The sequence below is a fragment of the Salmo salar genome, chromosome 08 (assembly GCF_965601325.2).
Source record: "Salmo salar chromosome 08, fSalSal1, whole genome shotgun sequence".
Lineage (NCBI taxonomy): Eukaryota > Metazoa > Chordata > Actinopteri > Salmoniformes > Salmonidae > Salmo > Salmo salar.
The window spans coordinates 23,031,753-23,057,932 of NC_138298.1; the positions used below are offsets into that span (position 1 = coordinate 23,031,753).

The window sequence follows — 26,180 nt, forward strand, 5'->3', positions numbered from 1 at the left end:
TCTGAATGTTCTGAGAACATGACTTTAAATAAAACCATGATAAAACCTGTAAGAAATGTTATGCTGAAGTCCTGAAATTCCCATGGAAGAACGTTGTTTCTTAACATTCTCTGAACAATTTGAGAACATTACTTTAAATAGAACCCTGAGGAAACCTGTAGGAAACGTTATGGGAAGGTTGTATGCAAAATAACCATAGGACAACCACGCTCTCACCAAGCTCTAAGAAACATATGGTTCTCAGAACTTTATGTGCTAGCTGGGAAGGTTATGCACGTTGTTGGAGAAACCACACCACTGCTCTGCATCGAAGTGCTGACAGCAGTTCCCATTGATAAAAGAAAACACTTTGAGGTGAACTAATCATCTTTATTTATTAGATACATGAAGAATTATTCCATCAATAAAACACAAGATACAGACATATGTCAAAAGATGATGCAGACGTGTCCAGAAAAAAAGGATGTTCACATGTAGAATTACATCAAATGCCACACTACATCAATAAAGAAAACATGCATAAATAAATAGGCTCTTGAATGTATATTACTGAATGTATATTACTGAATAAGAATGTTATTTGTATATATCACACTCATAATTAGTAGACATTAACTCAAGGAATGTTTTTTCTATAATAGGGTAGGCCTACATATCCTAGATTTGCAATTTTCACATTTTCAATAGAAAAAGCCAAGGACAAAGGCAAAATGTAAAAGTTTGAAAAAAAGTGGCAAATCTGAACCTAGAAGGCGGCTATAACCAAAATCCTATGCTAAACTGAAGCGATATATTGACATGTAAGAAACACATTGAATGAAATGATGAACACAGCAGTAGCCTATATATATAGTGTCCATTAATCCTTCCAGAAGCCTCTGTTGTGGGCACATGCCTCTTTGAGCCTGGCCAGCAGCATCTCCTTGGAGGGGTAGATGGGCAGCAGCAGTAGGAAGTGGCAGGTATGGGATTCTGGGAAATGTAGTTCAGTAGAGTTCTGCAGGATCGCTACCTTCATCTGGATCTTGTCCATGCCCAGAATGGGAGCACGATCACAGCCCGTCAGGAACACTGAGAAGGAAGGGAGAGAGAGTGAAAGGTAGACAGAAAGGGAAGAAATATAGTGAATGTCATTGTGTGGTAGGTAGCCTAGTGATTAAGAGCATTGGGCCAGAAACCAAAAGGTCCCTGGTTCAAATCCTTGAGCAGAGAAGGTGAAAATATGTTGTTGTGCCCTTGATCAAGGTACTTAACCCTAATTGCTCCAGTAAGTTACTCTGGAAAAGTGTCTGCTAATTAATAAAATGTGTTCAGACAAAAATGATGTGTAAATGCTCTTGTAGAACAGGAAGTTCAAATATGCAGACAAACCCTTGAACCAGCATTATGAAAGACTGTATGGTTCCTCCAGTTTTACTCAACCGAGAGCAATTTAGTGCCATACTTACGGAGGAAAGATTTCTTTTGGTCGTCTGTCAGTTCCTCAAAAGCCTCCCAGAATGTGACGATGTTGGGATGTCTGGCATGGTACTCTCCATCATACACAGTGTTCTGGACATACAAACCAAACAAATGGCAGCAATAATTTAACAATATTAAACTTGCACGCCATTTAACCTTTTAGGGTATAGGGGGCAGTATTTTCATTTTTGGATGAAAAGCGTGCCCAGAGTAAACTGCCTAATACTCGGGCCAAGAGTCAAATATTTGCATAGTATTAGTAGATTTTGATAGAAAACACTGAAGTTTCTAAAACTGTTTGAATGATGTCTGTGAGTATAACAGAACTCATATGGCAGGCAAAAACCTGAGAAAAATCCAACCAGGAAGTGTGGAAATCTGAGAATTGTAGTTCTTCTTTTGAATACCTATCGAATCTACAGTGTCTGTGGAGTCACGTTGCACTTCCTAAGGCTTCCATTGGCTGTCAACAGCCTTCAGAAAGTTTTTCCATCATTCTCCTGTTACTAGGCAGAGAATAGTAGCTCAGTCAATGAGTGGACTGCCTGAGGACAAAGGGCTTGGTGATGTGCGATCCCGCCAGCGCACCCCTCCTTCTTTTTCTTCTTGAATGAATACACTATTGTCCGGTTGGAATATTATCTACGTTTAATGTTAAAAATACCCTAAGGATTGATTGTAAACAACGTTTGACATGTTTCTACGAACGGTAATGGAACTATTTGACTTTTCGTCTCTGGTACTGCGCTCGCGCGTTATGCCTTTGGATAGTGATCTGAATGCACAAACAAAACGGAGGTATTTGGACATAAATATGGAGTATTTCGAACAAAACCAAAATTTATTGTGGAAGTAGGAGTCCTCGGAGTGCATTCTGATGAAGATCAGCAAAGAAAGAGAATATTTGAGAATATTTGTAATACTAATTCGGAGTTTTGTTGATGCCAGAACTTGGCGGGTAGCTGTCTAGCTTGCTTCGATGGCTGAGCTATGTACTCAGAATATTGAACAATGTGCTTTCTCCGTAAAGTTATTTTGAAATCTGACAAAGCGGTTGCGTCAAGGAGTAGTGTATCTATAATTCTTTCAATAACTGTTGTAAATTTTATCAACGTTTATGATGAGTATTTTTGTAAATTGATGTGCATATTCACCGGTAGTTTTGGTTGGAATACATTTTCTGAACATCACTCGCCAATGTAAAATGCTGTTTTTGGATATAAATATGAACTTTATCGAGCAAAACATACATGTATTGTATAACATGAAGTCCTATGAGTGCCATCTGATGAAGATCATCAAAGGTTAGTGAATATTTTAGCTGTACTTTTGGTTTTTGTGATGCATGTCCTTGCTTGGATAATTGCTGTGTGGTTTTTCTTGTGAAGTTCATGTCCTAACATAATCAAATTTTATGCTTTCGCCGTAAAGCCTTTTTGAAATCGGACAATGTGGTTAGATTAACGAGAGTCTTATCTTTAAAATGGTGTAAAATAGTTGATTGTTTGAGAAAATGAAATTATGAGATTTTTGCTGTTTTGTATTTTGCTCCATGCTATTTCACTGGCTGTTGAATAGTGTGTCCCGCAGGTGGGACGGTAGCGTCCCACGTAGCCCTGAGAACTTAAACAATTCACCACTCAAAGTCACAAAGCACCATGTATAGCTAGGCAATGTATAGCACATTATCTCCTAGTCCCAGTCCTAACTTGAGATACGTACCCATAACTTGACATCAATGCAAATCCCCCATTTATATAAATGCATCAACACATCGATTGATTCATGCCCTAATTTCTCAAGTCAGCACCCAGCCCCACACTGAGTAATGAATGATGGTTGTATATAGACCTGTTTGAGCGTGTCCCAGTCGTAGTCCTCTTTCCCCACCATGACTCCCCTGAGCTCCTCAGGCTGGAACAACTCCACCACGTCCCTGTCACACACCTTGAAGAAGCCTCTCCTGAACTCTTCAAACACCTTCTCCGCTGATCGGTTGAAGGCGAGGTTCACGTAGGCATCAACAAACTGCTTCCTGTAAAAATAATTAATGGTATTTTTATATTTAAAAAAAAACACAGAAAGCATGCTTGTTGTAATTTCTAAAACGTCGACCTTGTATTATGCATTACAGATGTAAGACTGTAATGTGAGCCAGTTTGCTACAGCAGGAAAATAATCCTGCAGCAACAGAAAATGTGAATTATTATGTGGATAATAATTAATGGACATTGTTGTTGGGGTTGATACATTTTTCTTAAGGGAAAATCAAGTCTGAAGCCTTTTTAAACCTCAAATATATACTACACTTTTTAAATGTACTGCAACAGGGGGATCAAATTAAGATCTTTCATCTGTAGGAGTAAAAGTTGCTGTAGCCTTACTTGTTAAAACTTGTGACTGATTTTCCTGTTTCTTTGGGATCAAGCTCCACCTTCAGGTCATCCCAGATCACCTGATGAAAATAAACAGTTACCACTATTCACATACTGTATCTAGGGATATTTCATTGCTCAATCACTTTCAATACTGTACATACGGTGAAGGTCATGTCCAGGTTTTCTTCATCATCATCATCAGTGTAGTCCTCCAAGAGGTACCGCAAACTTCTTCAATTACAATGAAAATAAATGAATGTTTAAACATTTTAATCAATTTCTAAGGGATACTAATTAAATGCTCAAATGTACATTCTAAAATACAAACGTACCTTCCCACAACAGGGTCAAACTCTCTCAGGTCCTCCAGTGAGGGCTTGACCCCCACCATCTTCTTGAACAGGGCCAGAGGGAAGGGCAGGTGTACAATGTTGTGGTTGTACAGGGCCATGCCACACAAGACACCAAACAGGAAGTAGCTCTTCTCCTCCACTCTGGGCTGGTAGTAAGGGGCACATGAGCCAAGGCAGAGGTAAAAACAAGAATAAACAAGAGCAGGCACCATCCCAAGCTGTGAAGACTTTTTCAACTAACTGTTATCTCCTTTTTTTGTATATTTCTTTTGTCTGTATACTGCAATTTAACATTTATGCTGCGAATGTGCACAAGACACAGCCTAACTAATAATAAAACCTTGGTACATCAGGAGGAGCGTAGGGAGTGATGGTAATTCTTGTAAACAATGCTTTAATGATTGATACAGTGTAGATAGTGCCACTGCTGTAGTGGTTGAATCTCTTTTTGTTGCTATTAACTGACTAAATGTATTTTGATTGTTTTTAGAATAATCTAACATGTCTTACTCAGCAAATTTGTATTTGCTTGAGAGTGCAGTGATTTATTATACAGTAATGAAATCGCAATTCCCTAATTCAAGTTCTTACCTTGGCAGGGAACCAGACCAGTGTCTTTGTGTCATTGTACATGAACATCTCAGACTCTGGTGCCAACAGCTCTTCAAACACATGGAGGAAGAAGTCCCTTTTGTTGACGAGAGACAGCTTCATGTCCTCCACAAACTGCACCTGAGGGATAAAGCATCAGAGGAACGTTTAGGTTGAGTTCTGACATTGTCTTGTGAAAAGCTTTTTTCAACATTTGTCCTTCCTAATTCAGGTTGTCATCATTTTACCACAAGTTCTCTCTGGAAGTAATCATGATCTGCAGCACCCAGTTGTCTGAAGGTGTCTTTGATGAGTGACGGGCGCCTTAAGGTCAACTGGAAGACTGGGGCAGGGGGAGATTCTGGGTTGTCTCGGAACGTTCCAGAAGGACACACCGCTGTCAGCCGGTGGGCGAGTTTGTGAAACTCCTGCAGTATATATGTATACACTAGTTTAAAAAAAAAATTATGTCACGTGCACAAGTACATTGAAATGCATTCCCTGCTTGCACTTGCCAACAATGCAGTAATCAATATCAGTAGTACTATATATATATATTGTCATGATGTTGCCCTCTTTGGGTACAGCGAGCACTATTCCCCCTCCCTCTACACCATCCCCCTCTCTCTGTCTCCCCTACACCCAGGCTGCTGTGACCTGAGGTCGTAAATTCCTGGAGGAGAATCCTGCCTCATGGCCAGACAGTATAGAGAGAGTGAGTTTTCATAGAGAGAACAAAGGAATTTCTTCCACCTCACAGAACTGGAGGTCTGAACAATATTTATGTTCTGGAGAATGTATAAAAGATCAGTGAAGAATCCAGCTACAAACTGGTCCGTTTAGTACGATCTTGTGAAACTCATGAGAGACAACATTACCATAACGCTGTTTATACAATAGCCTCAGTTATGAAGCTTACATCTAATGGTTGTATAAAATGAATGAATAAGGATGAAGCTATTTGTGAGATGATGGGATGCTATGTAATGATGTTAATGTGAGAGAATTGTATTTCTGTTTAAAGTTTCACTAAGTCATTGGCACGCCCCCAGGGGCACAGACAGGACCTGGCGTCATGAGACAGCCCTTTTCGATGTTCCGAATAAAACCCCCACCTGGGTTTTCTATCAGGAGACCGAGCTTACCTCAATTACGAGATGGCTAAAGGTTGCAGACCAGCTTACCACGAGAGGGCCAAGGTTTGAGGAGAGACCATAAACCTGAGTATAAGCTAAGGTTTGAGTAGATGGCTGAATCTTTTAACCATACCACGTGGTTAAACTCTTAGACTATCGATACCGACAGAATATAAACAAGTCTTTGATATTAATTACTAGTCTGCAGCTAGGAATTCGGTATCATTGAACGCGAAGACCGACAACCGCCGAAACATCTATTCTATAACAACATGAATGAATGTCACTCAGAACTATCCATTCTAACCATGACAGAGAGAGAGAGCGGACAAACTCTCCAACAGAAACAAACTTTTCAACAGAGATCCCGACGACACACTGAGCGTAAATGTATTGATTGCAATTATTCCCGAATGAGTGAGCGTTCATGTGCAAAGAATTAGCATTTCAATTGTTATAATGATCAACTCTGTAGTGCCTTGTCAGCTGACCCCCACTCCCTTTTGTCTAACAAGCCGCCATATCGGTTTAGCCCACTAGGGCACATTCTCCTATCATTTCCTTGTAACCATATCTACTGTTTGTTATGCATTTCTGTGAATTACCTAGTTAGTAAATACATGATTTTAAGACAATTGATGTATGGATGACTCATAGTAAAGACTGGGTTCGTGCAGATAACCAACAATTTACGACGTTTGGAATGAGACTAACGTGAGGTAAATAATAATTCATTAATTCAAAGACTAATTGATCAGATATTAAAATATCTGAAAGTTATATTAGGAAAATTATAACTTTGCAATCTGAATATTTTCCTTGGTGCTCCGACTTCCTAGTTAATTACAGTTACATGATTAATCAGTTTAATCGCGTAATAATAATTACAGAGAGTTATTTGAAAAATAAGTCTTCAGTTTTAATGATGCCAAAGACACGACAATATATATAATGATAAACTGATCATTTCTTTGTCAGTTGGCAAACGTACAAAATCAGCAGGGGATCAAATACTTTTTTCCCTCACTGTAACTTAAAGATATATATATATAAAAATATATATATCTTTATATATATATATCTTTAAAAAAATAAGTTACAGTGAGGGAAAAAAGTATTTGATCCCCTGCTGATTTTGTACGTTTGCCAACTGACAAAGAAATGATCAGTTTATCATTTTAATGGTAGGTTTATTTGAACAGTGAGAGACAGTATAACAACAACAAAAATCCTGAAAAACGCATGTCAAAAATGTTATAAATTAATTTGCATTTTAATGAGGGAAATAAGTATTTGACCCCCTCTCAATCAGAAAAATGTCTGGCTCCCAGGTGTCTTTTATACAGGTAACGAGCTGAGATTAGGAGCACTCTTAAAGGGAGTGCTCCTAATCTCAGCTTGTTACCTGTATAAAAGACACCTGTCCACAGAAGCAATCAATCAATCAGATTCCAAACTCTCCACCATGGCCAAGACCAAAGAGCTCTCCAAGGATGTCAGGGACAAGATTGTAGACCTACACAAGGCTGGAATGGGCTACAAGACCATCGCCAAGCAGCATGGTGAGAAGGTGACAACAGTTGGTGCGATTATTCGCAAATGGAAGAAACACAAAAGAACTGTCAATATCCCTCGGCCTGGGGCTCCATGCAAGATCTCACCTCGTGGAGTTGCAATGATCATGAGAACGGTGAGGAATCAGCCCAGAACTACACGGGAGGATCTTGTCAATGATCTCAAGGCAGCTGGGACCATAGTCACAAAGAAAACAATTGGTAACACACTACGCCGTGAAGGACTGAAATCCTGCAGCGCCCGCAAGGTCCCCCTGCTCAAGACAGCACATGTACATGCCCATCTGAAGTTTACCAATGAACATCTGAATGATTCAGAGGACAACTCGGTGAAAGTGTTGTGGTCAGATGAGACCAAAATGGAGCTATTTGGCATCAACTCAACTCGCCGTGTTTGGAGGAGGAGGAATGCTGCCTATGACCCCAAGAACACCATCCCCACCGTCAAACATGGAGGTGGAAACATTATGCTTTGGGGGTGTTTTTCTGCTAAGGGGACAGGACAATTTCACCGCATCAAAGGGACGATGGACGGGGCCATGTACCGTCAAATCTTGGGTGAGAACCTCCTTCCCTCAGCCAGGGCATTGAAAATGGGTCGTGGATGGATATTCCAGCATGACAATGACCCAAAACACACGGCCAAGGCAACAAAGGAGTGACTCAAGAAGAAGCACATTAAGGTCCTGGAGTGGCCTAGCCAGTCTCCAGACCTTAATCCCATAGAAAATCTGTGGAGGGAGCTGAAGGTTCGAGTTGCCAAACGTCAGCCTCGAAACCTTAATGACTTGGAGAAGATCTGCAAAGAGGAGTGGGACAAAATCCCTCCTGAGATGTGTGCAAACCTGGTTGCCAACTACAAGAAACGTCTGACCTCTGATTGCCAACAAGGGTTTTGCCACCAAGTACTAAGTCATGTTTTGCAGAGGGGTCAAATACTTATTTCCCTCATTAAAATGCAAATCAATTTATAAAATTTTTGACATGCGTTTTTCTGGATTTTTGTTGTTATTCTGTCTCTCACTGTTCAAATAAACTTACCATTAAAATTATAGACTGATCATTTCTTTGTCAGTGGGCAAATGTACAAAATCAGCAGGGGATCAAATACTTTTTTCCCTCACTGTAAGTAGAACATAAACACACAAGAAATATAAATAAGAACATGAGAAATTAAGTAAGTTATATACAGGGGCAGCTCCAGGGTCTATTTAGAGTGATATACAGACTGGTCTTTGGAAACCACTGGGTAGGCTATGGTATACTTGAAAACAAAGATTCAATAAAAGGATATAAAACAGCCAGTGGAATAACACAGTATACCTTAGTAAAATGTGCGAAGATGTTGAAAATCGCCATCTTGCAGATCAGATTCAACACAAACGGGTAACGGCAAAAGATGACTGGTGTCACCTCTGTGTCCTAGAAGTGACACAAAAGAAACATGAAAGTGCATCTCAATAGTCTACATGGGTTCCATCTCTTTGTCCCGTTCCATCAATCTGCACTGAAAGAACTGGACAAGTAAAACCAGATTCCACCACTTTATCATTCTAACATTTTAGTAATTTACAGATGATTTGGTTATTTTATTACCTCCCTTGTTGACCAAAAATGCCAAAGCTTCACATCCTCCAATAGAATAACACTCTCGTTGATCTCGTCCACATAAAAGGTACTGGCTGGAACTTCCTGGGTTCTTCCAGCCCTTTTGTTTGCCTTTGACATAAGATAATGTCAGCATCAAAATAGATTTGCACATCTGCCTTGCAGTTCACAATATGAAGTATGTTAGGGCATGATCAACAATACTGACAAACGGCAACTACAGAAAATGGTCAGGAGGACTATAAAAATGATTTACATAGACACTGACTCTGTGGAGGTACTTGAGGGCTTCCAGCAGGAATTTGACTCCGGGGTTGTGGGTAACCAGAAGACCGTTCCTCAGCATGAATGACAGGGCATTCTTCCACATCAGAATGTGCTTAGTCATGATGGAAGGCTCCATTGAGGACCACCAGTCTTCTATAAGATGATACAAGAATACAAAAGTCCAAAATATGTATATGATATTGCCTGAGCAAAAAAAAAAAAGTATCTTATAATATATGGTAATGTGTCACAGTGTCAGCTATGCTTCTATTATAATACAATTCTGTAAAATGATACCAATGCCAAATTCACTGATAAAGTGACAAGGTCAGAGGTTATTTACTTAATGTTTTTATGGCCGTGTCATTCAGATGTTCAACGATAACTATAGATAAAGCCAAGACCATCTTCATGACGCTGATGTCCTCATGGAGAAGAGAGATTGTGGGTAGTATCAGAAAGATCTCTGGTGACTTGATGACAGCTGCTGAACTGCAAATATTGTCCACCAATGGCTCAATATTTACCTATATAGAAAATTAACAGAGAAATTTGGAGAGTAACATTTAGTTCTGTTCTAAATATATATTCATTTAACATATGGGTTTAAAGAGTAAGTTGATCTTAACTGATTTCCTAATCCAAGGTATGTTCAGTAGCTGGTCGAAAACTTGGCTAGCAGCCTCTAGGTCCACTGTCAAAGCTCCGGCTGATTGTGGAATCTCACTGGTCATAAGAAACAGAGGGCATAGCATTATAAACACAGGGCGTAGCATTATAAACAGAGGGCATAGCATTAGAAACACAGGGCATAGCATTAGAAACACAGGGCGTAGCATTAGAAACACAGGGCATAGCATTAGAAACAGAGGGCATAGCATTAGAAACAGAGGGCATAGCATTAGAAACAGAGGGCATAGCATTAGAAACAGAGGTAATAGCATTAGAAACACAGGGCATAGCATTATAAACAGAGGGCATAGCATTATAAACAGAGGGCATAGCATTATAAACACAGGGCATAGCATTATAAACACAGGGCATAGCATTATAAACACAGGGCATAGCATTATAAACACAGGGCATAGCATTATAAACAGAGGGCATAGCATTAGAAACAGAGGGCATAGCATTAGAAACAGAGGGCATAGCATTAGAAACAGAGGGCATAGCATTAGAAACAGAGGGCATAGCATTAAAAACAGAGGGCATAGCATTAGAAACAGAGGGCATAGCATTAGAAACAGAGGGCATAGCATTATCAAGAACACAACATAGGCCTAACTGTATACATCATGGGTTGGAACAGAAATCATTTTCCAATTGTTTCGTTCTGAACAGAACCATTCTTTTTTTGTTCCATTTGACACGCCCTGACCTGAGAGAGACGGTTTATTTCTCTATGTGGTTAGGTCAGGGTGTGGGGTGGGCATTCTATGGTTTATATTTCTATGTTTTGGCCAGGTATGGTTTCCAATCAGAGGCAGCTGCCTATCGTTGTCGCTGATTGGGAACCATACTTAGGCAGCCCTTTTCCCTCCTTGTGTTGTGGGATCTTATTTTTGTACAGCTTTGTAAAGCCTGCAAGATGTAACATTTGTTTTCGCCATTGTTTATTATTTTGTTTAAGTGTTCAGCTTTAAAATAAATATCAAGATGAACACATACCACGCTGCACCTTGGTCTACTCCTTTTGACGATCGTTACACCATTCCTCTGTTCCGACCAGCAAAATGACGTTCTGAATCGGTTCGAACCCCCAAAAAGTAACGGTTTATATTGTTCCTTTCTGTTCCTTTTTAAACCTCTGAAACCTACATGTTTTACATTTAGCTCGCCATTAAATTACTTCACCAATGGATAGAGCAGCTTGCTATGGAGCGGACAAGCTATGTAGATGCATTGGACAGATAAGTGTAGTGTAGGGTGCCACATGCAACTGAAATGTTGTGGTTGAGGAGAGTGCTGGGCATGAAGCGCTGGGGATCTTGTTGACATGCATTATCTGAATTAGGCCCGCAGAATTATATCTATGGAGGAGTGGCTTCTATTGAAGGAACTTTGAATGTCTTTGAGCTTCAGAGAGTTGCCTTGTGCTAGCCCTTGATCATGACTCTCAGTTCCATAACATTACACATAATGCCACCTAGAGTTTGAGAGCTAGACCAGAGCTAGCTAACAAGCTAGCTAGCTAACAAGCTTGTGTGTGCAGAGCGGCACCAGAATTGAAATAAAAACATATTTTTGTAGTTAATAAATCCAACGTGAAATGTGATAACTATAGTATCCTTAACAACATTGAAAAAGTTAATCCATTGTTTTCTAATTAAAAATCTCTCGCCCTAATTTCTGAATCCCGCCTATAACGTCAGTATGCATGCTTCGGAGGCAGTGGCAGGGCCAGGTAGCCCCCCCCCCCCCCCCCCCCCCCCCCCCCACACACACACACACACACACACACACACACACACACACACACACACACACACACACACACACACACACACACACACACACACACACACACACACACACACACACACACACACACAGAGAGACACAGACACACACAAAGATTTTCAGCTGACAGGCAGGCAGACACTGAAATAAGTTTCTGAGTGACAGTGAGGGCTTTGCATTCCCTTACAAAAAAAGATTGCAGTTTTGAAACTGCAGTAAAAGTGCAGTAGCTGCAGTCGACTGTGGTATTTTGGACGCAGTGATTGTAGAATAACTGCAGTTTACAGCAGTTATACTTCACTGTAACTGCAGTTACACTGCAAAGTTACAACAGTAAAAAAACAGTGTTGTTTTGGATGCAGTATTTGCAGCATACTGCAGTTATCCTGTTTGGGATAAGGGGCAGTATTTTCACGGCCGGATAAAAAACATATCCGATTTAATCTGGTTATTACTCCTGCCCAGAAACTAGAATATGCATATAATTAGTAGACTTGGATAGAAAACACCCTAAAGTTTCTAAAACTGTTTGAATGGTGTCTGTGAGTATAACAGAACTCATATGGCAGGCCAAAACCTGAGAAGATTCTATATGGGAAGTGCCCTGTCTGACCATTTCTTGGCCTTCTGTGGCCTCTTTATCGAAAATACAGGATCTCTGCTGTAACGTGACATTTTCTAAGGCTTTCATTGGCTCTCAGAAGGCGCCAGAACATTGAATGATGTCTCTGGGCGAAAAACAGTAGGGGTTTTGGAGAGAACGATGACACTGGCGCGCGCGTGCATGTTTAGACTCCATTTTCTTCTTTCAGTGTTTGAACGGATACAACGTCTCCCGGTTGGAATATTATCGCTATTATACGATAAAAATCGCATAAAAATTGATTTTAAACAGCGTTTGACATGCTTCGAAGTACGGTAATGGAATATTTTGAATTTTTTTGTCATGAAACGCGCCGGCACGTCACGCTTCGGATAGTGATTTGACCGCACAAACAAAACGGAGCTATTTGGATGTAACTATGGATTATTTGGAATCAAAACAACATTGGGTGTTGAAGTAGAAGTCCTGGGAGAGTGCATTCTGACGAAGAACAGCAAAGGTAATCCAATTTTTCTTAAATCTGAGTAAATTTTTCTTAAATTCTTTTTAGTAAATCTGAGTTTGGTGAGTGCCAAACTTGGTGGGTGTCAAAATAGCTAGCCGTGATGGCCGGGCTATCTACTCAGAATATTGCAAAATGTGCTTTCACCGAAAAGCTATTTTAAAATCGGACACCGCGATTGCATAAAGGAGTTCTGTATCTATAATTCTTAAAATAATTGTTATGTTTTTTGTCAACGTTTATCGTGAGTAATTTAGTAAATTCTCCGGAAGTTTTCGGTGGGTATGCTAGTTCTGAACAAAACATGCTAATGTAAAAAGCTGTTTTTTGATATAAATATGAACTTGATTGAACAAAACATGCATGTATTGTATAACATAATGTCCTAGGAGTGTCATCTGATGAAGATCAAAGGTTAGTGCTGCATTTAGCTGTGGTTTTGGTTTTTGTGACATATATGCTAGCTTGAAAAATGGGTGTGTGATTATTTCTGGCTGGGTACTCTCCTGACATAATCTAATGTTTTGCTTTCGTTGTAAAGCCTTTTTGAAATCGGACAATGTGGTTAGATAAAGGAGAGTCTTGTCTTTAAAATGGTGTAAAATAGTCATATGTTTGAAAAATTGAAGTTTTAGCATTTTTGAGGTATTTGTAATTCGCGCCACGCTATACCATTGGATATTGGTGAGGCGTTCTGCTAGCGGAACGTCTGTCCCTAACAGGTTAAACTGCATTCTAATTATAGTTATACTACAGTGTACTGCAGTTATACTGAACTCTGACTGCAATCTTTTTTCATAAGAGATAGGCTCTTTGTAGCGTTATTCCCCCATGATTTTAAAATGAACGGTTCTGTTCTGAAACAGTATAGATCGCTTTTGTTCTCAGTTCTAGTTCTGTTCCTCGAAAACAACAAAAATTCTGTTCTGTTTCCTAAACCAGTTCCAACCCCTGGTTAGGGCTGTAACAGTACACCTTTTCATACTGAACCGTTCGGTACGGGACCTCGGTTTAGTTCGCACTGTGAACCGGAATTATAACATTAAAAAAATAACACTAGGCCTATAGGCTATGCAGCGTTGCATGCCATTACAAAAAAATATTGCAGTCAGAGTGCAGCATAACTGCAGTATGCTGCAAATACTGCATCCAAAATAACACAGCTATGACAAGCTAGAAGTTAGCCAGCCATTTAGCTAGTAGACTGTCTTAGCCAACCAGCTTCTCACGGTTTGATGCAGTCAAGACAGATACTACGTAATCATATTGGATGATAAATAACCTAGCTATGACAAGCTAGATGCTAGTCTACTAGCGCAAGTTGGCTCGGTTGGTTGCTGCCGCTCCCTGCCTCCTCCTCTCTCTCGTTTCACTTACTCGTAGAACACACACCGTAAGGCCCTTCCTCCGCCTGCTCTCCCTCGTAAGGCCGCTCCCTCGCACTGTATCAGCTCTGGTTCATAAAACAGCTTACAAATGGACTTTTCTGCCACTTCCCTCACTCAGGTCCGACAGCGTCTATATGGAACTAGTCGTCCTCTGGTCCGTTTGGAACAGGTCTCTATATTGAAAAATGTATTTATGCATATTTCACCGGGTGGGAAAGTGCCATGTCCATTTCGGAACGGATCCAACTTTTTAGACCTCTATTTGAGACCCAACATAACAAGCTCTGTCAAAACAGAATGAAACTGGACTTGGGCAACAAATAGAATGATTTTTAATTTAGCGTATTTTGCAAAATAAACAAAAATGTCATTTTCCGCTGTGCCTTAACCGAAACTGAACTGTGACCCCAAAACCACAATGCATACCGAACTGTGGGTTTGGTGAACCATTACACCCATACCCCTGGTACACATACGGTTTTCATTTCAAACTATCCAAACCTTAAATTTTAAAATAGCTTACCTGGCTTTGGTGAAACTGGCCACAAGACTTGAACTTGTTGAGAACATCAAAGATATTTCTCTGTTGGAACAAATGTGGATATTTATATTTGATGTTTCAGTACAATTATAATATAAGAAATACAACTGAAGTGTGCAGTGACATACCCTATGGGTTGGACATAACTCTTGTCATCAATTATCTTTAAAAAAAGTATTATCAACTGGAAATCAGCCAATCCTCCGACGTTCACGCAATTATAAAAAATTGAAAGAGCATGGGCGACGGAGAGAAACAAAATGGTGCAGTTTGATAAGGGCGCTGGAGATAGGGGTGGGGGCTAGCGGGTCTGGGCAGGTGTGATGTAGTGAGGTTTGTATAATGTAATCGTTTGTATGAGTATGTTTTGTATAGATTCTAAAATATGAAATAAAATCAATTAAAAAAATGAGATTCTAAAATACAGCCGAACAATAAATGTTTGTTTATTTCATTTTGAGTTAGCTAGAAAATAAATAAAAACTAACAAAAACCTTTGCGCCTCTGTATTTCCTTGCTCCATCGTCAGCCATTTTTGCAGCTTGGCTTCATCTAACCTCCCGATTGGCTGTTCTCTTTCAGAACTCTACAAAGGCAGATAAAGCAATATAATGAATTAAAATATCTCAAACATGAATTATCAGCTTGAGACATTTAGAATGTTCCAGTCTCCCTTTTACTGGGGTATAAAAGGTCAGAAACATTACCTCAGCAGTGTAAATGAAGTTTGAATTCCATCCCACTGATATCTTCATGTCTGGTAAAAAAATAAATGTACAGAAGAGGTTGTAGGGACATACAATCTCGTAATGTGTTCTTACTCAGTCACCCAAACACTACATAGTCAGTAGGTAGATGCATAATATAATTGAATAGAATCAAATACAAAATAGAAAAGAAGAGAATAGAATAGACATTGTATCCGGTACCGTTGTGTATGACTGTCCCTGCCCCACCAGAAGCCCTTTTCAGCAGCACTGAGGTGGGTCGCAAGCAGCCCTCTGTGTTGCCAGTCCCTAGCTGACCTTTGACCCCACTGCCAAAGGCCCAGAGTTGACCTGAAGACCCCAGCACCAGGGTGTGATGGCTAGCAGAGTTACAGTCAGACAAAAACACAGTCAGACTGAGAATGTTCAAGGTTGGTTTCCTATCTGTTTATTATATGTGTATATATGTGTATAAGTAGCATTATGCTGTTGGTCATTACCTGCCACATGCTATCTGTGAGACCAGTCCATCCATACCCTCTACCAGTTTGGGTAGGAGTTCGTTAGCTGACGCATTGTGCCCAAGCTGGCCTCGGCTTCCCTCTCCAAAGGTGAACACCTGTCCACCCTAAAGACCACAAAGAACCAGTTGTTGACATGTCAAGGCCCAGAGTTGTTCCTGGTCTAGTCAGGTCAGGGCCCTAATCACTTCTCTAAGAGACAGTATAATAGTATTGAAGGGTCGACACACTGGATTGACCTTTACTCTGGTAGCCCTGAGGCTTGATCTGTATTAACAGCCATAATCAGGACATATTCTGTATTACCTGTGATATTCCATTCTGTAATAAACTAACTTCTCATTTAGTATGAGACTGTATTGATGCACTCAGATAACAACTTGTATGGTTCATTGTGTATCCAGACACTTGATCGTTTGTTTTTCACCTCTGTTCAAGGTCATTTTGTATAACTGCCTTTATTCATTAATATGTAATGAATTGTATCTTCGAGAGGTTGCTGACGGTGGGCCCACTGTTTAGGACATTAAATACCCTTTCTGAACTTAATGAACTGCAGTAGGATTTGTCTCCTTTCACACCAACATCTCCCTTGGGGCCTTCAGTAAAAAGACAGTAATAGTATGATACCTTGGTGAGAACAGCAGTGTCCCTCTCCACAGTAATAGTATGATACCTTGGTGAGAACAGCAGTGACCCTCTCCACAGTAATAGTATGATACCTTGGTGAGAACAGCAGTGTCCCTCTCCACAGTAATAGTATGATACCTTGGTGGGAACAGCAGTGTCCCTCTCCACAGTAATAGTATGATACCTTGGTGAGAACAGCAGTGTCCCTCTCCACAGTAATAGTATGATACCTTGGTGAGAACAGCAGAATGTGCCTCTCCACAGTAATAGTATGATACCTTGGTGAGAACAGCAGAATGTGCCTCTCCACAGTAATAGTATGATACCTTGGTGAGAACAGCAGAATGTGCCTCTCCACAGTAATAGTATGATACCATGGTGAGAACAGCAGTGTCCCTCTCCACAGTAATAGTATGATACCTTGGTGAGAACAGCAGTGTCCCTCTCCACAGTAATCGTATGATACCTTGGTGAGAACAGCAGAATGTTCCTCTCCACAGAAATAGTATGATACCTTGGTGAGAACAGCAGAATGTGCCTCTCCACAGTAATAGTATGATACCTTGGTGAGAACAACAGAATGTGCCTCTCCACAGTAATAGTATGATACCTTGGTGAGAACAGCAGAATGTGCCTCTCCACAGTAATAGTATGATACCTTGGTGAGAACAGCAGAATGTGCCTCTCCACAGCTGATGAAGGAAACCCCCAAGACTCTGAGAGCAGGCACAGCACAGATGTTGAACCGTCCTGGCAGGGGGGACAAGCATCATACAAGCATCATGCAATGTTCCCACTCATTATAATACATCTGTAAAATGACTTAGTGGTTATAACAAAGGAATCCAAGTTCAAATTAGAAAATGCTGGTGGATAAGCCTGATTAGCTTTTTATACAAGTAGCGTACGAAGAGAGGTAGAGTGCCGTAGTACCTTTCTCATCCACACGGTTGAGTCCCAGCTGCCCAGCCCTGTTCGCCCCACAGCAGTAGACCAGGCCTGGGAGGGTGAGGGCCAGAGTGTGGGTTCCTCCGGCTGCTACCTGGGTCACTGGGACTCCAGTGAGGGAGCGCACCAGGGCAGGAGTGGGCTGCAGAGGGACTCCCTTCCCCAGGCCCAGCTGTCCATGACTGTTCAGGCCCCATGAGAACACCTGTCCTCCTGTAGAAGACAAAGAAATTACATATATCATTACAATTACATAACAACAATTCCAGAGTTACATTCTTTCCTAATAAATATCATCTCACTGTCCTTTTGATGTTCACGCTTAGAAAAAAGGGTTCCAAAAGGGTTCTTCGGCTGTCCTCATAGGATAACCCTTTTAGGTTCCAGGTAGAACCCTTTTAGGTTCCAGGTAGAACCCTTTTAGGTTCCAGGTAGAACCCTTTTTGTTTTCATGTAAAACACTCTGAAAAAAAGGGTTCTACATGGAGCCAAAAACAGTTATCCAACGGGTTCTCCTATGGGGACAGCTGAATAACCCTTTTAGGTTTTATACAGCACCTTTTTTCTAAGTGTAGTTTAACGGATGCATGTGGTTATCATAGTTTAGATGGAATGTAGTCTGTGTGAGAAACATCAGTAGGTACAGTACGTTATACCTTTAGTCAGGGCCAAAGAATGGGAATTTCCACAAGCAACCTGTATCACTGTTATCGGCAAGGGCGAAGGTATTGGAACTGGTCTGTAAAAAAAAGGAGACATCTAGTACATATTGTCTTTGTTAGTGATCAGTGGAATCCAAGAGGGCTCTCATTACTTGACAATGTAAATCATGGATGATATTTCACTATCAAGATCTATTCCAAGTTGAAGTTGAGGTTTCCTTGCCTTGGCCTGGGGACTTTGGAGACAGTAGTAGGGGTGATGCCCAGCTGTCCCTCACCCCCTGCCCCCCAGGAGTAGACCTGTCCTGACTCGCACACAGCTACAGAGTGGTCCTGACCACAAGCCACAGAGACCACTGCCCCCAGACCCTCCACTGGGGCTGAAACGGGTAGAACACATGCACACACACAAGTCAGTAAGCATTTCACGGTAAGGTCAACATCTGTTGTATTAGGTGCATGTGAAAAATACAATTTGATTTGATTAGACAACGTTTTATTTGGAAGTCCTGTCTTGTCCTGGAAAGGGTTAAATGCTAGACCATTGATAAGATGTCATTTAATGCATGAAGGAGTTAATCAACAATTTATCCGAGTCATCTTGAGGATGACGTCAAGTTCGATCCAAGTGTGTATTTTATAGGATTTTTTTTTTTCGTTTCTCTACTTTGGGAGAAACGAAACTGGAACCAACCCATGAGCGCCTATTGTGCGGTAGTTTTATTGAGGGGCGTCAGTTTCTGAAAGTTGTCGTTAAACTCAGCAGAAACGAAACATTATATAATCTGACATTATGAACAATATCACTAAAATATTTGAGGGTAGTGATGAAAAATAATAAACGGATTCAGAGTCAAACAAACGTACTTTTCCAGTAGTACTTTTTTCAAATTGGCCTACATAAGAATTTGATTATAATCTGCATGTATTCTGCAAATTCTGGCTACATATTCCGATAGCATTCATTGATGTTTTACCTGGTAGTTTTGAATCTCTGTTCCTCTGTCTGCCAAGTTGTCCCTTTGAGTTGCGCCCGCATGATAGGATCCTGCCATCTACCGTGAGAAATAAAGTGTGTTGCTCCCCACAAGCAATTTCTGTGACTTTATCAGAGAATATATTCCCTGCTATAGGAACAGACACATTCTCAAAATGTAGACCAAACTGTCCACTCGAACCGTCTCCCCAGCAGAACATGATGATGTGATGATGAAGGTGATGCCTGACGTTACATTACTAATGACGCAGTCCACCCTGCGCGCGCGCTATGTAACATTAGTCATCGGCGATCATATTAGCTAGATTGTTTTGTGTACAAAATGTATTGGACCCCACCTGTTTTGAGGCTCACTTGTTTAGCCTAAAAAATATATATACACTGCTCAAAAAAATAAAGGGAACACTTAAACAACACATCCTAGATCTGAATGAAAGAAATAATCTTATTAAATACTTTTTTCTTTACATAGTTGAATGTCCTGACAACAAAATCACACAAAAAGAATCAATGGAAATCCAATTTATCAACCCATGGAGGTCTGGATTTGGAGTCACACTCAAAAATAAAGTGGAAAACCACACTACAGGCTGATCCAACTTTGATGTAATGTCCTTAAAACAAGTCAAAATGAGGCTCAGTAGTGTGTGTGGCCTCCACGTGCCTGTATGACCTCCCTACAACGCCTGGGCATGCTCCTGATGAGGTGGCGGATGGTCTCCTGAGGGATCTCCTCCCAGACCTGGACTAAAGCATCCGCCAACTCCTGGACAGTCTGTGGTGCAATTTGGCGTTGGTGGATGGAGCGAGACATGATGTCCCAGATGTGCTCAATTGGATTCAGGTCTGGGGAACGGGCGGGCCAGTCCATAGTATCAATGCCTTCCTCTTGCAGGAACTGCTGACACACTCCAGCCACATGAGGTCTAGCATTGTCTTGCATTAGGAGGAACCCAGGGCCAACCGCACCAGCATATGGTCTCACAAGGGGTCTGAGGATCTCATCTCGGTACCTAATGGCAGTCAGGCTACCTCTGGCGAGCACATGGAGGGCTGTGCGGACCCCCAAAGAAATGCCACCCCACACAATGACTGACCCACCGCCAAACTGGTCATGCTGGAGGATGTTGCAGGCAGCAGAACGTTCTCCACGGCGTCTCCAGACTCTGTCACGTCTGTCACATGTGCTCAGTGTGAACCTGCTTTCATCTGTGAAGAGCACAGGGCGCCAGTGGCGAATTTGCCAATCTTGGTGTTCTCTGGCAAATGCCAAACGTCCTGCACGGTGTTGGGCTGTAAGCACAACCCCCACCTGTGGACGTCGGGCCCTCATACCACCCTCATGGAGTCTGTTTCTGACCTTTTGAGCAGACACATGCAGGGGCGAAAATCTGATATCAACTTTCGAGGGGACAATTACATTAAATTTTCTCAAGACCAATTCCTGAGGGGGACACCAAAAGTAGTGCTGTAACACATAGCCTACGTTTAATATGGTAAATGTATATTGAGGAACCAAAGAAATAAGGTGTTTGCCGTACTCCTAAATACCGGTACCCAAAACTACACAACTAATCACAACAGCAATACCATTGCCTTTAACAAATCTTAGTTCAGTCACCAGTTTAAGTTGAGAGTGGGGGTATCCATGGCATTTTCCAATTATGTTCCTATTTTACAAGTAAAAAAAATTGAGAACCTTTCATAATGTTGCCAAACGAAGACTCAACAAACTTACCTGAGACTCCCTGTCTCTGCCAGTCTGTCCCTGCATATCTGTCCCCAACTCTGCTGTCTGTGTGCCATCTGTTGCCTGCTCTGCCTAATGACATCATTGTGAAACATTTCCATTAGCATTTCATTTCTTTCTTATGAACATTTTATCAACTAGTCTTTGAGATATTAGGCTACTAGGGTTCTTACTTTGCGTTTTGGTGTACTGAAAATACTCTGATGTCCGTCTTTTTTCTCCCATTTTTCTGCCATTTTTCTACCTGGTTGGCTACACACACACAGTATGTAGGTTATTTACAGTAGGAGATGGGCTTCTATCATTTTATCTTCTATCATTCTATATGGGCTTCGATCTAAAAGGTAGCTAGCAAATGTGAAACGGATTGCAGTGACAAGAGTTGACAGCTGTATGAGTTCACCATTTACACAACATATGCTGCAACATTTTGTAATTTTAATCGTTTGTTTCATATTGGCTGGCTTCTAACAATAGCTGAATTTGCAAAGCTAGCAAGCACCAATTCAGTGGTGTTTGCTATAATCTTTGCTACCCGGGTTAAATAAAGGTGAAATAAAATATATAAATAAAAGTTCCCTTGCGACAATTTAGCTTTTGCAACGAGACCATTAAATATATTTAAAACAATGGTAGAAGAGAGTGTAGTTCTGTTCAGTTTATCGCTAACCTTATCACAGGGACTTTGAAGCACTAACTTACATGCATGCTGATCTTGGAATAAATTGACGATAGCAAAGATTCCATCTTTGACGACGCCACATAAATGGAATAGGTACTAGCTAGCTTAATAGTTCATATTTGCGCGCTAGCTCTGCATATTCAGATAGTATGTGTGCGCGATTGACTGGATTAACCTTACGTCAGTTACGTGCATTGAGTGCCTTTCAGACAGTAGATACGACCTCTACGTTACCTAGCAAGCTAAGGAACTGGCAGTGGATCAAACCATTGTGAGGCAAAGGGTGGAGGGGTCGCAATATTTTGAAACTTAAAAACGCGCTATTAAGTGTCTATAATCAGCACAATTGCTTTCATTGCGTATTATTAATATTATTTAAATTACATAGTTATGTTTCAGTGATATATTGGGGGGGACAAATCATATTTTTCCCAGGATGGGGGGGTCGTGTCCCCCCGTCCCCCCAGGGATTTCCGCCCGTGGACACATGCACATTTGTGGCCTGCTGGAGGTCATTTTGCAGGGCTCTGGGAGTGCTCCTCCTGCTCCTCCTTGCACAAAGGCGGAGGTAGCGGTCCTGCTGCTGGGTTGTTGCCCTCCTACGGCCTCCTCCACTTCTCCTGATGTACTGGCCTGTGTCCTGGTAGCGCCTCCATGCTCTGGACACTACGCTGACAGACACAGCAAACCTTCTTGCCACAGCTCGCATTGATGTGCCATCCTGGATGAGCTGCACTACCTGAGCCACTTGTGTGGGTTGTAGACTCCGTCTCATGCTACCACTAGTGTGAAAGCACCGCCAGCATTCAAAAGTGACCAAAACATCAGCCAGGAAGCATAGGAACTGAGAAGTGGTCTGTGGTCTCCACCTGCAGAACCACTCCTTTATTGGGGGTGTCTTGCTTATTTCCTATAATTTCCATCTGTTGTCAATTCCATTTCCACAACAGCATGTGAAATGTATTGTCAATCAGTGTTGCTTCCTAAGTGGACAGTTTGATTTCACATATATATATACACTGCTCTAAAAAATAAAGGGAACACTTAAACAACACAATGTAACTCCAAGTCAATCACACTTCTGTGAAATCAAACTGTCCACTTAGGAAGCAACACTGATTGACAATACATTTCACATGCTGTTGTGCAAATGGAATAGACAACAGGTGGAAATTATAGGCAATTAGCAAGACACCCCCAATAAAGGAGTGGTTCTGCAGGTCGGGACCACAGACCACTTCTCAGTTCCTATGCTTCCTGGCTGATGTTTTGGTCACTTTTGAATGCTGGCGGTGCTTTCACTCTAGTGGTAGCATGAGACGGAGTCTACAACCCACACAAGTGGCTCAGGTAGTGCAGCTCATCCAGGATGGCACATCAATGCGAGCTGTGGCAAGAAGGTTTGCTGTGTCTGTCAGCGTAGTGTCCAGAGCATGGAGGCGCTACCAGGAGACAGGCTAGTACATCAGGAGACGTGGAGGAGGCCGTAGGAGGGCAACAACCCAGCAGCAGGACCGCTACCTCCGCCTTTGTGCAAGGAGGAGCAGGAGAAGCACTGCCAGAGCCCTGCAAAATGACCTCCAGCAGACCACAAATGTGCATGTGTCTGCTCAAACGGTCAGAAACAGACTCCATGAGGGTGGTATGAGGGCCCGACGTCCACAGGTGGGGGTTGGGCTTACAGCCCAACACCGTGCAGGACGTTTGGCATTTGCCAGAGAACACCAAGATTGGCAAATTCGTCACTGGCGCCCTGTGCTCTTCACAGATGAAAGCAGGTTCACACTGAGCACGTGACAGACGTGACAGGGTCTGGAGACACCGTGGAGAACGTTCTGCTGCCTGCAACATCCTCCAGCATGACCGGTTTGGCGGTGGGTCAGTCATGGTGTGGGGTGGCATTTCTTTGGGGGGCCGCACAGCCCTCCATGTGCTCGCCAGAGGTAGCCTGACTGCCATTAGGTACCGAGATGAGATCCTCAGACCCCTTGTGAGACCATATGCTGGTGCGGTTGGCCCTGGGTTCCTCCTAATGCAAGACAATGCTAGACCTCATGTGGCTGGAATGTGTCAGCAGTTCCTGCAAGAGGAAGGCATTGATGCTATGGACTGGCCTGCCCGTTCTCCAGACCTGAATCCAATTGAGCACATCTGGGACATCATGTCTCGCTCCATCCACCAACGCCACGTTGCACCACAGACTGTCCAGGAGTTGGTGGATGCTTTAGTCCAGGTCTAGGAGGAGATCCCTCAGGAGACCATCCGCCACCTCATCAGGAGCATGCCCAGGCGTTGTAGGGAGGTCATACAGGCACGTGGAGGCCACACACACTACTGAGCCTCATTTTGACTTGTTTTAAGGACATTACATCAAAGTTGGATCAGCCTGTAGTGTGGTTTTCCACTTTAATTTTGAGTGTGACTCCAAATCCAGACCTCCATGGGTTGATAAATTGGATTTCCATTGATTATTTTTGTGTGATTTTGTTGTCAGCACATTCAACTATGTAAAGAAAAAAGTATTAAATACGATTATTTCTTTCATTCAGATCTAGGATGTGTTGTTTAAGTGTTCCCTTTATTTTTTTGAGCAGTATATATACACTGCTCAAAAAAATAAAGGTTCAGTGTTCTGTCACTCATGGGGACACTACATCACGTAGAGCTCAAAAATTCAAGCCCCTTAGGTGCTGCCATAGACTTACATTAGAAGTGCCCATCCAAGAAGGCTCAAGGTCATTGGCCACAGATAAAATGACTTCAAATCATGTTGTATCTACCGTAGCTATGACTGGACTTATGTCAACATCACACTTTCAAAATCTTAGCTAGCAAGCTAGACAAGCAAAGCAGTCATCATCATGAATCAAGTCGACAATCAACTGGCAAATGCTTTTCAATCCTTGTCATATGAAGAGAAATTATAGATAAAACGTACCAGTGCTCATCGCACATTGGACATAAACATTACACAACAAGTTGGAAATTGCATATTCAACAATGAGTTCGATCCCAGGCTGTCACAGCCAGCCGTGACTGGGAGACCCATGGGACGGCACACAATTGGCCCAGTGTCGTCTGGGTTAGGGGAGGGTTAAGCGAGGGTTTGGCTGACCGGGATTTCCTTGTCTCATTGTGCTCTAGCAACTCCTTGTGGCAGGTCGGGCGCCTGCAAGCTGACTTAGTCGTCAGTTCGACTGTTTCCTTCAACACATTGGTGCGGCTGGCTTCTGGGTTAAGTGAGCAGTGTGTCAAGAACCAGTGCGGCATGGCTCGCAGAGTCCGTAGGGGAGTTGCAACGATGAGACAAGATCGTAACTTCTGGCCCATGGCATTGCATGTGAGCCTTTTTTAAAATTGTATTTCTTATTTCTCCCTTTTTCTCCCCAATTTCGTGATATCCAATTGGTAAAGCTTGAAGACGTTGGCCATGCTGTCAATCCAGCATGACTTCTGCCCCATTCAAAACAACTGGAAACCCGGAACTGGAAATCTCAGACTTCAGTGAGCTCAAGACAGCTGGGAACAAGGAAAAAAACTAGCTACGACTGAGAAAATACGGAAAATAATTTTGAACGGTCATCCATCTCGGCATTCCAAGTTGGGAACTCTGGCCTCTTTCTAGAGCCCACAAGAAGGACAGCCGTGCCACATTCCTGTTCAAGTGAGCACAGCACAGCAAGGTGAATCCAAAAATGTCTTGTATGTTGCTGCATAAATTATGTAATATGCCAGGGAGATATGTATACTGTAGCCAAGAAAGTAATACTAAGTGTATGTTGTGTAGTAATATGTTAGTAGCCCATGTGCCTCAACCTAATAATTTGGTCCCTTTCCCCCCTCAGAACTTAGCCTACTGTTCTGACTTGATAGTGCCCATGTAGCCTATAGCCTGTTTAAGAGAAATGTAATCATCAAATATTGTAAGAGCTTTCATTGTCTGCTTATATGCCCCCTTTACTTATCCTACGGTTCTGACTTGGTGTACAGGGAGAATACTGTAAGAATGGCCCATGTTTTGAATTATGTCACTGTACATTTCAAAAGTGCTGAACAAATAGTTATATTGACTACGTCTTTCCTAGCTCGGATTGCCTCTTATCCACTCGTCGTTCCCTTATACCAAAGTTTGTATATCTCAATTGTCAGTAGAAACCACATTTGTTTAAGCAAGTCAGTCATATCAGCTATGTTTTTTTTAAAAAGGCAGTAAATGAGGCTGAATGAACTGTTTCGCTGCCTGACAAAGCTCAGCTGATAGCCAGGTGTAGATGTGGTAAGGGTTAACTGCCAGCCCCATTCCACTCACCTGAAACCCTCTTCCCCAAAGCTAAAGACCCGATTTGTGTGTTTTTTTGTCTTACAAGAAAATGACCCCAGCCATTATCACATTGGTTGCTGTAGCTTAAGTAACCTCAGT

The 26,180-nt window shown here is 41.8% G+C and overlaps 1 protein-coding gene across 1 annotated transcript in view; it reads right to left on the reverse strand.

The window, feature by feature from the left end:
* Positions 1 to 355: 355 nt before the first annotated feature.
* The window catches only part of LOC106610285 (E3 ubiquitin-protein ligase HERC2), a 40,790-nt gene continuing 14,965 nt past the window's right edge, over positions 356 to 26,180 (reverse strand). The window contains exons 26-47 of the mRNA XM_082978173.1: positions 18,555 to 18,711; positions 18,326 to 18,408; positions 17,655 to 17,882; positions 17,380 to 17,471; positions 16,071 to 16,198; positions 15,793 to 15,950; positions 15,571 to 15,620; positions 15,358 to 15,449; positions 14,846 to 14,905; positions 9,998 to 10,094; positions 9,712 to 9,895; positions 9,358 to 9,521; positions 9,090 to 9,212; positions 8,817 to 8,915; positions 5,032 to 5,211; positions 4,784 to 4,924; positions 4,172 to 4,338; positions 4,001 to 4,070; positions 3,846 to 3,916; positions 3,313 to 3,496; positions 1,449 to 1,551; positions 356 to 1,071 (exon numbers count right to left, since the gene is read on the reverse strand). Of these exons, the coding sequence (XP_082834299.1) occupies positions 860 to 1,071; positions 1,449 to 1,551; positions 3,313 to 3,496; positions 3,846 to 3,916; positions 4,001 to 4,070; positions 4,172 to 4,338; positions 4,784 to 4,924; positions 5,032 to 5,211; positions 8,817 to 8,915; positions 9,090 to 9,212; positions 9,358 to 9,521; positions 9,712 to 9,895; positions 9,998 to 10,094; positions 14,846 to 14,905; positions 15,358 to 15,449; positions 15,571 to 15,620; positions 15,793 to 15,950; positions 16,071 to 16,198; positions 17,380 to 17,471; positions 17,655 to 17,882; positions 18,326 to 18,408; positions 18,555 to 18,711 (2,843 nt within the window). The 3' untranslated portion in view covers positions 356 to 859. The remainder of the gene's footprint in view (positions 1,072 to 1,448; positions 1,552 to 3,312; positions 3,497 to 3,845; positions 3,917 to 4,000; positions 4,071 to 4,171; positions 4,339 to 4,783; positions 4,925 to 5,031; positions 5,212 to 8,816; positions 8,916 to 9,089; positions 9,213 to 9,357; positions 9,522 to 9,711; positions 9,896 to 9,997; positions 10,095 to 14,845; positions 14,906 to 15,357; positions 15,450 to 15,570; positions 15,621 to 15,792; positions 15,951 to 16,070; positions 16,199 to 17,379; positions 17,472 to 17,654; positions 17,883 to 18,325; positions 18,409 to 18,554; positions 18,712 to 26,180) is intronic.